At 62.3% G+C, this 12994-nt stretch overlaps 1 protein-coding gene across 1 annotated transcript; it reads right to left on the reverse strand.

Annotated features, from left to right (window-relative positions):
* Nucleotides 1–569: 569 nt before the first annotated feature.
* Nucleotides 570–6648, reverse strand: DNPEP (aspartyl aminopeptidase). Its single transcript, XM_054069829.1, has 15 exons — nt 6587–6648; nt 6393–6480; nt 6230–6318; nt 5158–5271; nt 4680–4805; nt 4411–4541; nt 3996–4080; nt 3407–3514; nt 3081–3158; nt 2674–2757; nt 2261–2421; nt 2070–2109; nt 1565–1666; nt 1056–1223; nt 570–678 (listed from the first exon to the last, which is right to left on the reverse strand). Exons 1-15 carry the CDS (start codon nt 6590–6592, stop codon nt 628–630), a joined length of 1431 nt encoding a protein of 476 aa, XP_053925804.1. The 5' UTR covers nt 6593–6648; the 3' UTR covers nt 570–627.
* Nucleotides 6649–12994: the final 6346 nt, after the last annotated feature.

Raw genomic sequence — 12994 nt, forward strand, 5'->3', positions numbered from 1 at the left:
GCATCCAATCGGAGCCCGGGCCGCCTGCCCACCGTGCTCGATTCCGTCTGCCCCGGGGAGGGGCGAGCAACGCGCCAATCGCAGCCTCCCTGGAGGCGAGCCACGCCCCCGCGGTACACCGCCTCCGCCAATCACCGCCCGCCCCTTCCCAGCCCCGCGCTCCCATTGGCTCCTGCTCGGGCCGCACCCACGGGAAGCGCCCAATCACCGGAGAGCGCCGGGCCGCACCCTCACAGCCCGACCCAGCACAGCCTGGGGGGAGCAGCCCCCGAATCCCACCCGGAAAGTGGGCAGCGTCAGGCTGGACCCACCAGCACGGTCCCGGGGAGGGGGCAGCGCCAGACAGGACCCACCAGCAGTGCCCTGGGGACGGGGGCAGCGCCAGGGCTGCAGGAGGCAGCGAACACCCTTCCCACAGCTCTCCTGCCTGTTAGCAGGGACCCCCCCCAACAGGGCACTGAGGGGGCCGCTGTGCACACACCAATGGGTCCCCCTCCTGGCCCTATGGGTGCCACGAGATTTTGACCCAGGTTCCTCGCGATCCTCAGCCGTGCACATGGACCACTCAGTGAGACAGAGATGCTTTAATGGCATTTTTAATCCACTGCCAGCCCCCTCCTCCTGCGCTCAGTCGACCACCAGGCTGCTGCTGACCGCCGGCAGGAGCTCGAAGAAGCCCTGGAAGGAGACAGGTTGTCAGGGTGGGCCAAGCAGGGCAGTGGCGGGGGGACAGGCAGCGGCTCCCTGTTGGGAGTCATATCAGGCAGTGCCTTGCAAAGTGGACTGCGTCACCATAGTAACTCATCACTGACTCAAGGCTGACGCTGGTTGCCATAGGAACCATTTGGGGATGGCAGTCACCAGGGAAGGCTGGGATGCAAGGGGATGCCTCTGTAAGCAGCTGCTACCTGTGCTGCTCTGGAGGGGTGGGGAGCCTGGTAGGATGGCCAGGCTCAGGTCCAAGGCAGGGGCTGGGTAGGGACATGGGGATGCAGGAAATGTGGAGCAGCATGATTTCTGTGTCTTCAGCACAGAACAGGGGACATGGGACTCACCTTGAAGAGCGCGATGCTCTGGAGCACCCCTGAGGTGCAGCACATCTCCCGGATGGAGTGCATGGCCAGCTGTGGGCAGCCGATGTCCAGCACGCGCAGCCCCAGACGGGAGGCCAGAATGGGGCCGATTGTGGTGCCACAGGGGGTGTCATTGCGCACCATGAATTCCTGCATGGAGAGATGGCCTCAGCAGCTCCTCACGCTGTCCCACAGCCTCCCACATAGGCCCCTAGGCCTGAAGGGAGGCAGCCTGGGATGAGGAAGCAGTACCAGCCCCAAGACAGGGTGCAAAATCCCCTTGAGATGGGACACGCTCAGCCAAGCCCTTTTCTCTGGTTCCTGAGCCAACCCAGGAGCTGGAGCCCCAGAAGAGCAGGCAGGGCAGAGCAGGCAGGGACAGACACAGTAAAGATGGGTGGGAGTCTGGCACAGGCCCCCTCTCCTGAGCCCACGGGTAGGGCCATTCCAAGCCGGTAATGTTCACGGAAGGCTTGCCCAGCCCTGCTCACCTGCAGAGGGACACCCATGCGGGCAGCAATCTCCCGGATGACTGCTTCGGTGACAGCTGTGGAGGCGTAGCGCTGGTTGCTGTTCACTTTGATGACAGGGCCCTGTACAAGGGAAGGAATAGCAGGGCCCGCGATTGGCACCAGGGTTAGATGGTGAGGCTGAACACACTTGTACACAGGCAGAGACCTGCAGAGATTGAATACTGTCCTACACCAGCCCAACAGTCTCTACACCGCTCCCTGCACAATCCGTCAGGATGGTGACAGCCCTGCCACGGGGACAGCCCAAGCTCAGAGCAGGGAAAGACACCAGGGCTAAAGCTCTGGTCCCAAATAATTAATGCAGACACACGGCATGGCCAAATAACATTGCAGAACAAATGTCTCCTGTTTGAGTGCCATTGAACTGTACCCCAGGACCATGCTTCCAGGAGCATCGGGGCATTTCACAGCGCTGCAGGACAGACAGCACCTGTCCCAACCCAAAGCAGAGTACTGCCCTTACCTTGTGGAAGGCTGGACGATGATTCTCCTCATGCTTGTCCCTGTAGAAGAGAAGGAGTTTCATGCTACAGCCCTCCCTCCCTGCTGCAACAAGGACTGTCCTGTCTGTACTCCCTCGGGAATGACAGTGATACATGCCTCCAGCCAGCAAGACAAGCTGCCCAGGCCCACACCGCTGCTCAGACTACTCACACATAGTTGGGGTGCACAGCGTGGGCCATATCGGCGCTGATCATGTAGGACTTGGCCATGGCCTCCTCGAAGGCTGTCAGGTTTTGTGGTGACGCTGAGATCCGGCGCAGCACCAGCTCCGTAAGCAAGGACTCTGCGCCCTGTGCACTCTCTGACCCTACCTGCCAAGAATCACCATTAGCACAACCCATTCAGCACAACCCCCTTGCACCCTAGGGGCCAGCAGACCAGCTTCCCACCCTGTCAGTGCTTCCCACCCCCTGCCTGGACCATGCTCCATGAGGGGGTAAGCAAACCTCCCCTTGCCCCATTGGGGCTTGGGATCGATCTCTTGATAGGCACAGCTCAGGGAGGGAGAAGAACATGGAGCCTCTCCCCGTGTCAGCCATCCCAGGTCTGAGCCCCTCGCTCACCTCCTCATTGTCATAGAGCGCAATGAGACGCACATTGGGCTCCTGGGAGAGGGAAGAGGGTGCTGCACATGAGTCAATCAAAGCCTGCAGGGTTAATGAAGAGAGGACACAAGCCTGAGTGCCATCCCATCTCAGGAAGCTCAACATTCAGCTGGCAGGAACCCCCCCAGAAGAGCCCAAATCAATGAGGAAGGGACCTGTGGGCACACACATTGCCCAGTGAGAGCAGAGGTCACCGCTGGGAGCTGCTGGGGAACCCACACACCCAGCAAAGGGGGAAGCCCCCGTCCAACCCCAGATCATCCAACAAGCCAGACCCATCCCATAAGAACACAGTGCCGCTAAGCTGAGCCAGGGCTCACACGGACCATGCTGTGACCCCAGGCTCCTTTCCCTCTCCCGCTCACCTGCAGGGCGCAGTAGCAGCTGTGCAGATTGTCCAAGCGTGGGGAGAAGATGAACTCGTCAAAGGCACCACCCAGCGTCTACAGGCAGAGAGCCAGGAGGAGCAGGGCACAAGCTTCAGGTCACCAAAATGTACCTGCCACTGTGTTCCACCCCAGTCCCCTCACCTCTGTCCCTCAGGAGCTGCCTCCTCTCAGTTTGCTGAGCTCCAGGCCCAGGCATGCCCCAGGCATAGGAAGTGCCCCAGGCAGAGGAAGTGTGCTAGACAAAACCTGTGCAGTTCCAGTCCCCAGGTTATGTGCAGGCAGGGGGAGGCTCCTGCCCTTACCGCTGGTTGGGTATCTGCCAGGCATAGTTCCATCTCCACAATTTGCTCCGGTTTCACCCCCAGCTGGGGGCAGAGCAGGGAAAGCAGGACAGGGCTGTGCCGCTCTGCCTGGGAAGAAAGCAGAGCTGCAGGCAGGATGGGCGGCAGATGGCAGTGAAACTCCCCATTCCCCCTTGCAGAGCCGTCCCACACTGCATTCACCTTGGCACAGTCCTCTCTCCTACTAACCCATGCTGTGTCCAAGTCCCCACCCCATCCAGGACAGCACGGCTGTTTGCAAGGCCTAGAGAGGGCCTCTCTGCTCCCTGTGCAATCTCCCTTCCCTGCTTCCTCAGGGAGACTATGGCCGCTTTTGGGGGCTCCAACCCTTTCTATGCCACAGCTGCAAGCTAGTGTGGGAGCAGAGCAATGCTGAGTAGATGTGTCACATCCACAGCTCAGATAGAGCAGTGGGTAGAGCAGAAGGTGAGCAGCAGTGACTGGGGAGGAGAAGAGGACTCTTCCGGCAGGCCCCTGAGAACTGGAGATCAAAGTTGACAAGGGTCAGGTCCTAGCAAACACCCCTCCTAGACCTTGGCACTCAGCTCACCTGGGAGGCAGCATCACAAGGGGTGGCCTCCATGAGCACCTCCTTTTCCAGCTCCTCCTGTACAGCGGTGGCCAGAATGGGCACCCTGTGGGGAGATGGTGCCATTAGCTCCCAGGCATTTGCTCACCTCTGCTGATTGGGTCATACACAACCAACCCTTCTCGGGGTGCCTGCTTTGCTCCTCCAGGGAGCAACTGCCATGACAAAGCAAGGACATCAAACGTTTTAGCACAGATCAGTTGTGCCACCTCAGTGTCCAGCCATCTCCTGGGAGGACTCTATAGGCTGAGAAAAGCTGTTGAAAACCACCCCACCATGATGGCAGCTGCCAAAGTGAGAAAGGCTGGGCACTGCTCCAGCTGGGTCTCAGCCCTCCCAAGGATGAGCCAGGGGTTGAGGACAAGCCAAGCCTTACAGGTGGTGCTCAGTGTTGGGCCCGAAGTTCTCATTGATGCTGCGCTGCAGGTGGATGGCCAGGTGGGGAATGCGGAGGATGGGCCGCTCCACACGTACCAGGCGCTGCTCCAGGCGCCCTGTGGCTGGGTCCTGAAGCACAAGGACAACTGCTGGGGTCTGGCCTGCAGGGCTCAGAAGCTGCAGCAGGTCCCACTTTGGGTGGGAGTCACATACCCAGAGCCAGGGTCACACAGCTAGCCCACTGTGCCTGTCCCAAATCAGGCTCACCTTTATGATCACCCTCCCGGCCACGGTGAGGTCACGGTCAAACCAGGTGTTCCAGATGCCCCCTCCATAGGTCTCCACGCCGACCTGCACTATGCCCACTTGCCCCCGCTTCGAGCGCCGCTTCACCTGTGTGAGAACAGAGGTGTCACTACCCGCACTGCAAAGCCCCAGTGACTGGGTATCTGGTGGGGACTGGGCAGAGCATTCCCAGAGCCTCATTGCTTATCCTGTCAGCACAGGGTGCTGGGAGTGGCTTTGTGGGACAGAGGACACAGAAGCGGTAACAGCAGATGGAGCAATGCAGGGGGTCGGCACAGGCTGCCCTGGGTGGCAGATTTGGGAGGTGTAAGGGTGCAGCAAGGGTGCTGCGGGGGACAGCAACAGCCAGGGTAGTTTTAGGTTTTGCACGTGGAGTGAAACTGGAGGGTGCCAGGGAACACTCCAGCCCTGCGGAAAGGCACTGGTTGGCTGGCCTTACCCTGAGGCAGGGGCTGTCGGTGTGGGCTCCCAGCAGGCTGAACCCATTCCCAGGCTGGAACTGGCCCCCAACAGCAAAGGCGATGATGGTGGAGTAGTTCCTGGTGAGGAAGTACTGGGGGCAGAGGTGTAGGGGGGATGTGAGGGGCGGCCACCCCCCTCTCCATACCTCCCCTCCCATTCCCACCGGCCCCTCTCCGGCCCCTCTCTGGCCCCCGTTGCCTCTCCCCTCCATCCTTGCCTCCTCCCCATCCCTGTGCCCCGCCTCATCCCTGCTGCCTTCCCCCGCCATTCTCACTGCTCCCCCCAATCCTGGCCACTCCCCTCTTCCCCCAACCCCCTTCCTCCTCACCCCTCTCCCCTCCCAACCCGGTCCCCCACCCCGGCACCACCTTCCTCCTCGCCGCCCCCTTCTCCATCCCTGCTGCCCACCACATCCCGTCTGCCCAGCCAGCCCCTGACCCCATATCGGCTGCACCCCCTAGCACCCTTCCCGGGCTCCCCCTCCTCACCCCATCAATCCCTGGCCACCCTCCTTCTCCTTGCCACTCCCTGTCCATTCTCGCTGCCCCCCATCAATCCCTGCCGCCCCCCACCATGCCCTCCTCATCCTCGCTGCCCCCACTTCTCCCTCTCCCCCCTCCTGGCCGTTCCCCATCCCGGCTGTCCCCACTATCCTGGCCACCCTCCTCCATCCCTGCTCCCCCCCCATCCCGGCTGTTCCCCCCTCCCCGCATCCCTCCCTCCATCCCGGTTGTCACCCCCATCCCGCCCGACCCCCTCCATCCCAGCTGTCCCCTCCATCCCCGCCCCTCCCCCCCCGGCTGTCCCCCTCATCCTCGCTCCCCCCCCGCCCCGGCTACGCCCCCCATCCCGGCTCCCCATCCATTCCGGCTGCACCCCCGTCCCCGCTTCCCCCTCCCCCCCCATCCCGGCCGCCCACCCCCCCTCCCCCCCGCTCCTCCCCCATCCCGGCCGCCCCCCCAAATCCCAGCTGTCCTCCCTATCCCCGCTCCCTCCCATCCCAGCCGTTCCCCCGATCCCGGCCGCCCCCCCCGCCCCGCCGGTCCCACCTTGTGCGCCGGCCGCACGTCCCAGCGCTCGGACTCCTTGAGCTCCTGGAAGCCGGCCTGAAGCAGGCGGCTGCGGCATTCGGCCACCACTGCGGGGGGAGCGCGGTCAGGGGGGGCCACATCGGGCGGCGGCGGGGCCGAGGGGGGGGCGGGGGGGCCTCACCGTGGTAGGGCGAGGGGCTCCGGTTCACGAACTTCACCAGCTCCTGCGCCGCCGCCTGCGCCGCCTGCTTCGAACCCTGCGCCGCCACCTGCGGGCACCGTCGTCACCGCCCGCCCAGCCACGGGACACCCCGCCCCAGGACCCCCGAGACCCCCCCCCCCGGCCCCGGGCAGCGCCCGACCCCCGCCCGCTACCTGCATGGCCGACACCGCCCGCGCCGCCCCGCGCGCCCCCTGCTGCCGCGGAGGAGCCCGAACCCTGAACCCCGAACTCTGAACCTGAACTCCGAACCCCGCACCCTGCAAATCCGCACCCTGCAAATCCACACCCTGCAAACCACACTGAGTACCCTGAACCCCGCAATACACACCCTGCATCCTGCACCCCACACCACTTACACTGTACCTTGCATCCTGCATCCCAAAGTGTGCACCCTACACCATGCAGCCAGCACCCTCCAGCCCACACCCTGCACCCCCCACCCTCCATGCAACCTGCACCATGCAACCTGCACCATGCAACCTGTACCCTCCATGCTACACCATGCAACCCACTCCCTGCACCCTGGTCCAGATCCAAGCAAACCTGATGCCTGCCCAAGCCAGGGCAGAGCTGGGGCTGGGTGGGTGGAAGCTAGGCACAGCCAGGAGGGACTGAGGTGAGAACAAAAAGGTAGGGGTGCTCACCCAGTGCTGCTCTAGGGTGCCCCAACTCCAGGCACTGGGTGAGTAGGGATGGCCCCAAAACAGGGGTTGGCTCTGCTGCAGTGTCCCCACGTTGTCCAGGGGTGCAAGTGCACAGGGGAACACACACACTTCCCAAAGACTGTCTTTGGGATGAGTCACTGGTGTAAGCCAAGCTGCAGCCCCCATCATTGCGGCCCCCCCCCCCCCCCGACCCTTGGCAGTGTGTGGCCCTCATGGAAAACAAGGCACAAACCCTTGGGGCTGTCACCCGTGTGACAGTGGTGCATAGGAGTGCTGGCAGTTGTCATGGTGGCAGGGCAGCACCCCATCTGCCTGTCAGCCCCAGCGAGGACACAGCCTGGGCATATCTGAGGGATAGGACCGCTGGACCTCACATGGATTGGTGCGGCTCCTGCCCTTGGCTGGGTCCCCTGCACAGGCTGGGGTGGCAGTGGAGTTTTGGGTTTCCATCAGCGCTCATGCATCCTTTCCAGGCAGAATCCTATGTCTTCCCAGACATGGGTGAGCAGCCTTAGGACGAACGTGGTGGCCTGTGAGTGCTGCACCAGGACTAGATGCTTGGTGCCAGCCAAGTTCCCAGCTCCTGAGTCACCAGCTTGTGCACCCTGTTAGTGGGAGATGCCATCTATGTCCTGGGGACTGGAAATTGTCGCTCCTGCTGCCCCTGCCCCTGGGACCTGCCATGCTGCGAGATCATGATAGCCTTGAATTTACGCTCCCAGCCCCCAGCACCTGCCTCTCCCCGCCACCATAAAGGAACGAGCAACCCCATCGCCTGGCACCCTGCAAGCAGACAGCTGGAGGGTCTCCATGTCAACCACAGCCACTACAGCAAACACAGGGCCAGCATCCTGCTGAGACGGGAGCAAGCTGGGGCCAGGCACCCAGCACCCTGGTCCGGAAATGGGCCATGCGTGCCCCCTGCCCAGCAGCCTCCATAGGAACTTGGGTGCCCAGGCAGCTGTCCCCCAGCTCCTCCTGCCAGCATCACCTCTTGGTGCTGCAGGGACACAGTTGAGGGCCAGGCGCTGCTGGGTAGTCTCCAGGCCATGCCTGGGACCTTTGCAGCATTGGTGCCTGGATGCCACAGTCCCACCAGCCGGTGGCTGCCTGGAGAGGATGGTTGCCTGGAAATGCAGGTGCCTGGAAATGCAGGTGCCTGGGACATATGGGTCCCCAGGGGGGGAGGAGCAGAGGGTGCCTGGGTCTGGGGTGGCTGGAGCAGGGGGTGAGTGGCAGGGCCGGGTGTGGCCTTTGCCCAGCCCTGCAGGCTCAAGCAAATGGCAGTGCCCTGGCATGCCGCAGCTATTCCCGGAACAGCGGGGCTTCCAGAAAAAGCTCCCACTCGCTATTTCCGGGTGGGCTCTGACTCACCCCTGGATGGATGCCAGGGGCTGCACAGCACCTGACGCAGCTGCCCCCCAGCCATCACCACGGTCCTGGGAAGGCACTGCTCCTGCCCCCGGTGCTCTCTGCCCTGCGGAGCCCCAAGCGCAGTGGGGAGCCCCAGGCAGCCTCCCAGAACCAATGCCAGCCCCATCCTCAGGGTATTTGCACCTGGCTGCTGGGCTCACGCATGTGCCCAGGGGTGCCTGGCAGTGGCAGGGCACCGTTCCCCTTTCCACATCCTCTGGCAGCCCAGGATGGGTGCTATGCAGCCTTTCCACCAGGAAGTGTTCCCTGGGGCAGTGGATGACTCTGGGGATGGGTAGCCAGAGAGGAGCCTCACTGGAAGAGGTTAATGGAGAGATGGTCTAGGGCAGAGCCTGTAAACACAGCCAAGGCTCCAAGGAAGTGCCACCCCCTTATCCTGCTGTCTGCCAGGATGCCTGAATGCCTCCCCCCCGCGTTTTGCCAGGATGAGTGCAGGAATGGCACCCATCAAAGCTGTCCCTCCCCATCCCAACCCACGTGTCTGAGCACGGGAAAGTGAAATCACTGTCCAGGCATTGCTGGAGGCTGAGTGAATGGCCACCATGCCTTACATGAGCCACCAGTGATGCAGCGGGCGTAACTGCTACCTCATCTCACTGGCATGGGTGATGCTACCGAGGCCTGCGGTAGGGCGGACAGACATCCCAGCATCCTCATGGACCATGAAGACAGACAGTCATCCCTACATCCACGTAGATTGTGAAGGCAGCTGGGCATCCCCAGCACCCCCGTGGCCACTGGGGCAGGTAAACGTCCCATGGACCACAAGGGCAGGTGGACATCCTCAGCCTGCCCTTGAGTTCTGGGCACTGGTGAATACTCCCAGCATCCCCGTGGATCATAAAGCTGGCTGGAGGTGAGTGATGGGGGCAGGTATATGCCTCAAACATCCTCATGGACACAGAGGTAGCTGATCTTCTCCAGCTTCTACATGGCCCTTGGGGCAACAGGTCATCCCCACCATCCTCATGGACCATAAAGACAAAAACTCACCCTGAGGACATACATAGACTGGGGGGGGGGGGGGCAAGCAAACACCTCCCAGCATCCATACAGGTTACGAGGGGGTAGCTGGATGCCTCCACAATCCACAGGTGCCAGAGGGCAGTCAGGCACCCTCAGCACCTCTGTGCCACTCTGAGATGGACCATTGTCCCCATTGTCCCCATCACCCCCAGAGTCCCCAGCATCCCCATCACCTGGGGACACATAGGCAAGGACCAGGGACAGCCAGATGAGCTGTAGGTCCACACTGCTGGCACGGAGTCCTGGCGTGGGTGAAGGCACGAGGGTAGCTGAGTTGAGTAGCGGGCCAGGGGCTGCAGCCTGTAGGGCACCCACCAGCTCCTGGGACCCCAGTGGACTGGGCTGTGATCCAGGCAAGGAAGGAGAACAATCTCCTATTTAGACAATAGTAGCATGTACTCTAGGTCCGTCAGCGCTGGGGAATGGACCACACAGTCCTTCCCTCTTAGGGTAAAGGAGCCTAGGAGGCTTGTGGCTGTAAAAGGAATGGGATGGAGGGAGACGGCTGGAGGCCAGGAGGGAGGGGGATGGACGCCCTTGCTGCTTCATTCTCATTCTTCTGCTTACCCCTGAGCCAGGGCCAGGCGTGAGGGGGGTGAGGGTGTCCTGGTGGCAGGGTACAGGGACAAGGAGGGGCCAGCACCCCATTCCCACATCCTGCCAGTCTCCGAGCCCCAAGATGCCCATAGCCTGGGGAGGCTGTTCCTGGCTCCCAGGGCAGCTTAAATCCTGGGGGGGCAGTGGGGAGGAAGGGCCAGGGAGGAGGGGCGGGCAGGATGCAGCTGGCTTCGCTCACGGGGATGTCATGGCCAGAGGGAGTTGTTTGACATTCCAGTTCCCGACGCCTTCCCGGCAGCAGCCTCCTCCCAGGGCCTGGCGGGAGCTGGGGACGGGCCAGTGCGGGGGCTCAGGGACTACTTCCCAGGCTCCGCCGGTCTGGGTCAGCCTGGCCTGGGCTGGAACTGTGGGGAGGCAGAACAGGGCTGGACAGGACAGGAGGCAGCATCCTTCCCTCTGGCTCCCTGTGCTGCACCCCAGCACTGCTGCTCTCTGCTTTTTGCAGCCCCTGCGGATTCAGCTGGCACCGAGTGCCTGGGGCCGTGTCCCTGGGATGGGTCTCCCAGCAGGATCCCCGGGTCCTGCTCCTTGCCCTCTGCTTCCTGCGTTGCTGGGTCCTGTGTGCACACGAGGCTTTCCTAACAGGCGATGAGAAGTTCAAGGTATCTGTCCACTTTCTGCAACCCAAAAGGCCCTTGCCTGCACAGAGCCCTCCGGGAAGGCTGTCAGAGGAAAGGCCACTTCAAATAGTTTATCCTAGAGTTGGGGTCAGGACGGTGCTCCTGGTTGACTCCTCTGAGCCACTTCCCCTCCTAGCAGCAGTGCTCAAGAGTGCACTTCCCCTCCCTGGGGCACCCCAGGCGCGCACAGCCCCCACCCCCTGTGGCTCTGCAGCTCTCCAGAAGCCTCCCCACAGCTCCCTTGCTGCATCTACCGGCTGTCAAGGGGGCCCACAGGGCTGGGGCAGACCCGCCACAGCCCCCAGGGAGCAGGAGAGGCTGCTGCCTCCTCCCTAATCCCACGGGAGCTGGATGGGGACAAGGTTTGCCTGGGACTCAGGGGACGGCGTGTCTTGCATTGCTACAGCCCTGCCTGAAGCGCCAGGGCAGGGTGCTGGGTACTGCTGGACATGCAGCCCCTGGGGTGCCCATACTCCCCACATCCCAGACAGCAGGGCAGCAGGATGGGGCCATGGGAAGGGGTGGCTGACTTGTGCAGCTGGCGCTGTGCTGTCCCAGACCCCTGGGTTCCCCTGCGCTGGTGTGGGCACCCACCTATCCCTCTGCATCTCAGCCAAGCTCTGGAATGCCACCCTGCTGGTACTTATTGAGCAGGCAGGGCACACGTGCTGAGCTCAGAGATATGCAAAGTGTTCTCAGGGCAGGGCCAAGAAGAAGGAAGGATGCTGTCTTTTTTTCCATCTTCTACCCCCCATCCCCTACGAGGCCCCCTGCACTGGGATGAAACAACTCCATCTGGAAATACCTTCCCTTTTAAAGGCAGGCTCCGCCAGGCAGCATGCACACTCTGGGAAGCCACTGCGTTATGCTGCAACTAGATGGCCAGGAGGGCATTCAAGGATGGGGAGCTTGCGGGGGTGGGGCAGAAGGGATGCAGGCCATTCAGCTTCTGCCCATCTGCATGGCTGCATGTTGCTGGGCCCCCAGGTGGCAAGGGCCTGGCAGGGAGCAGGCAGGAGGATGCTGCTGTGAACGAGCCCAAGCCTTTGCCATGCTGGTGCAACCATAGGCAAATCCTAGCATTGCTTAGCATCTGCGTTGAACCTGGGGCGGATGACTGGGAAGTGCAGGGCTGGGCAGGGATGAGCATTGCTCCTGATGCTGAGTCACTCAGTGCCTGGTGGCATGGCAGTCCCCTCCACCAGGGCCTCCAGGGACAGAGGCGCTGGGGCTGTGCCAGCTGATGTCAGCCAAAACAACCTGGCTTGGGCAAGCCTCGTGCACTGAGGGGCCTGGAGAGGAGGGGTGCTGCCCAGGCAAGGCGGACCCCCACAAAGGGGTCCCCATGCACAGCTCCCCTCCCTCAGGATGCCCTCTTCAGCTGGCATGGGTTTGTGGATGGCCCTGGCACTGCCTGCCCTGACCCACAGCCTGTCCAGGAGGTGGGAAGTTGGGGTCCTGAGATGAACTGGGATATTCCTTATTCTGAGAAGATTTGAGGAGCTGGGCTGGGCTTTCTGCTCCCCAAAGTAGTACTGCACCACTGGAAAGGCTGAGGAGACAGGACAGAGCCTGCAACACCCTGGCATGACCTAGAGGCCTTGTCCAGCCCTCAGGGTGACAGGGACCTGAGAGGGACTAGGGCTTCTTCTTCCAGGATTCCCATCCAGCCCTGGTCTCCACAAGCCTGACATAAGAAGGGTTAACAGCCTCCCCCCCCCCGCTATAAATATCACATATGTCCCACGCGTATGAGCTGGGGAGGCTATTTTGGTTGGATGCCTGCTGCTTCAGGAATGTGCCGGAGAGAGGACCTGGAGGGTGATGTCACTGGGGCTGCTTGAACTCAGCACCTGCTTGGGGTCACTCAGCAGCACCCCGAAAGCGCCCAGCCCTGGGCTGGCCCTCAGCCCCCTGTATCAGAAAGGGGCGTTTGTGTGGTGGGTCAGCACAAGCCACACTCAGAGCAGGGGTCCCCCCACATCCTCCTCTCCCAGGGCCCTCCCTTGCCCCTCTGAGGGGTGCGGGTGTGGGAGCCTGGCCCCACGTGGAGAGCCAAGTCTGGTGCTCTTGCCATGGGGCAGGTCAGGGGATCACCAGGGGCATTTTGTGGTGCTCAAGGCTAATTTGGGGACTGCGGCTACTGGGCATAGGGTCTGGCTCGAGGGGATCGACTGATGGTGTGAGAGCTGAGCCC

This window comes from Cuculus canorus, chromosome 6, assembly GCF_017976375.1.
Source record: "Cuculus canorus isolate bCucCan1 chromosome 6, bCucCan1.pri, whole genome shotgun sequence".
NCBI classification, from domain to species: domain Eukaryota; kingdom Metazoa; phylum Chordata; class Aves; order Cuculiformes; family Cuculidae; genus Cuculus; species Cuculus canorus.

Coding starts and splice junctions, on each gene's coding strand:
- DNPEP (XM_054069829.1), bottom strand. Junction 1,667..2,069: donor ATCGTCCAGCCTTCCACAAG/GTAAGGGCAGTA, acceptor TCCCTTGTACAG/GGCCCTGTCATCAAAGTGAA. Junction 679..1,055: donor AGAGCATCGCGCTCTTCAAG/GTGAGTCCCATG, acceptor GTCTCCTTCCAG/GGCTTCTTCGAGCTCCTGCC.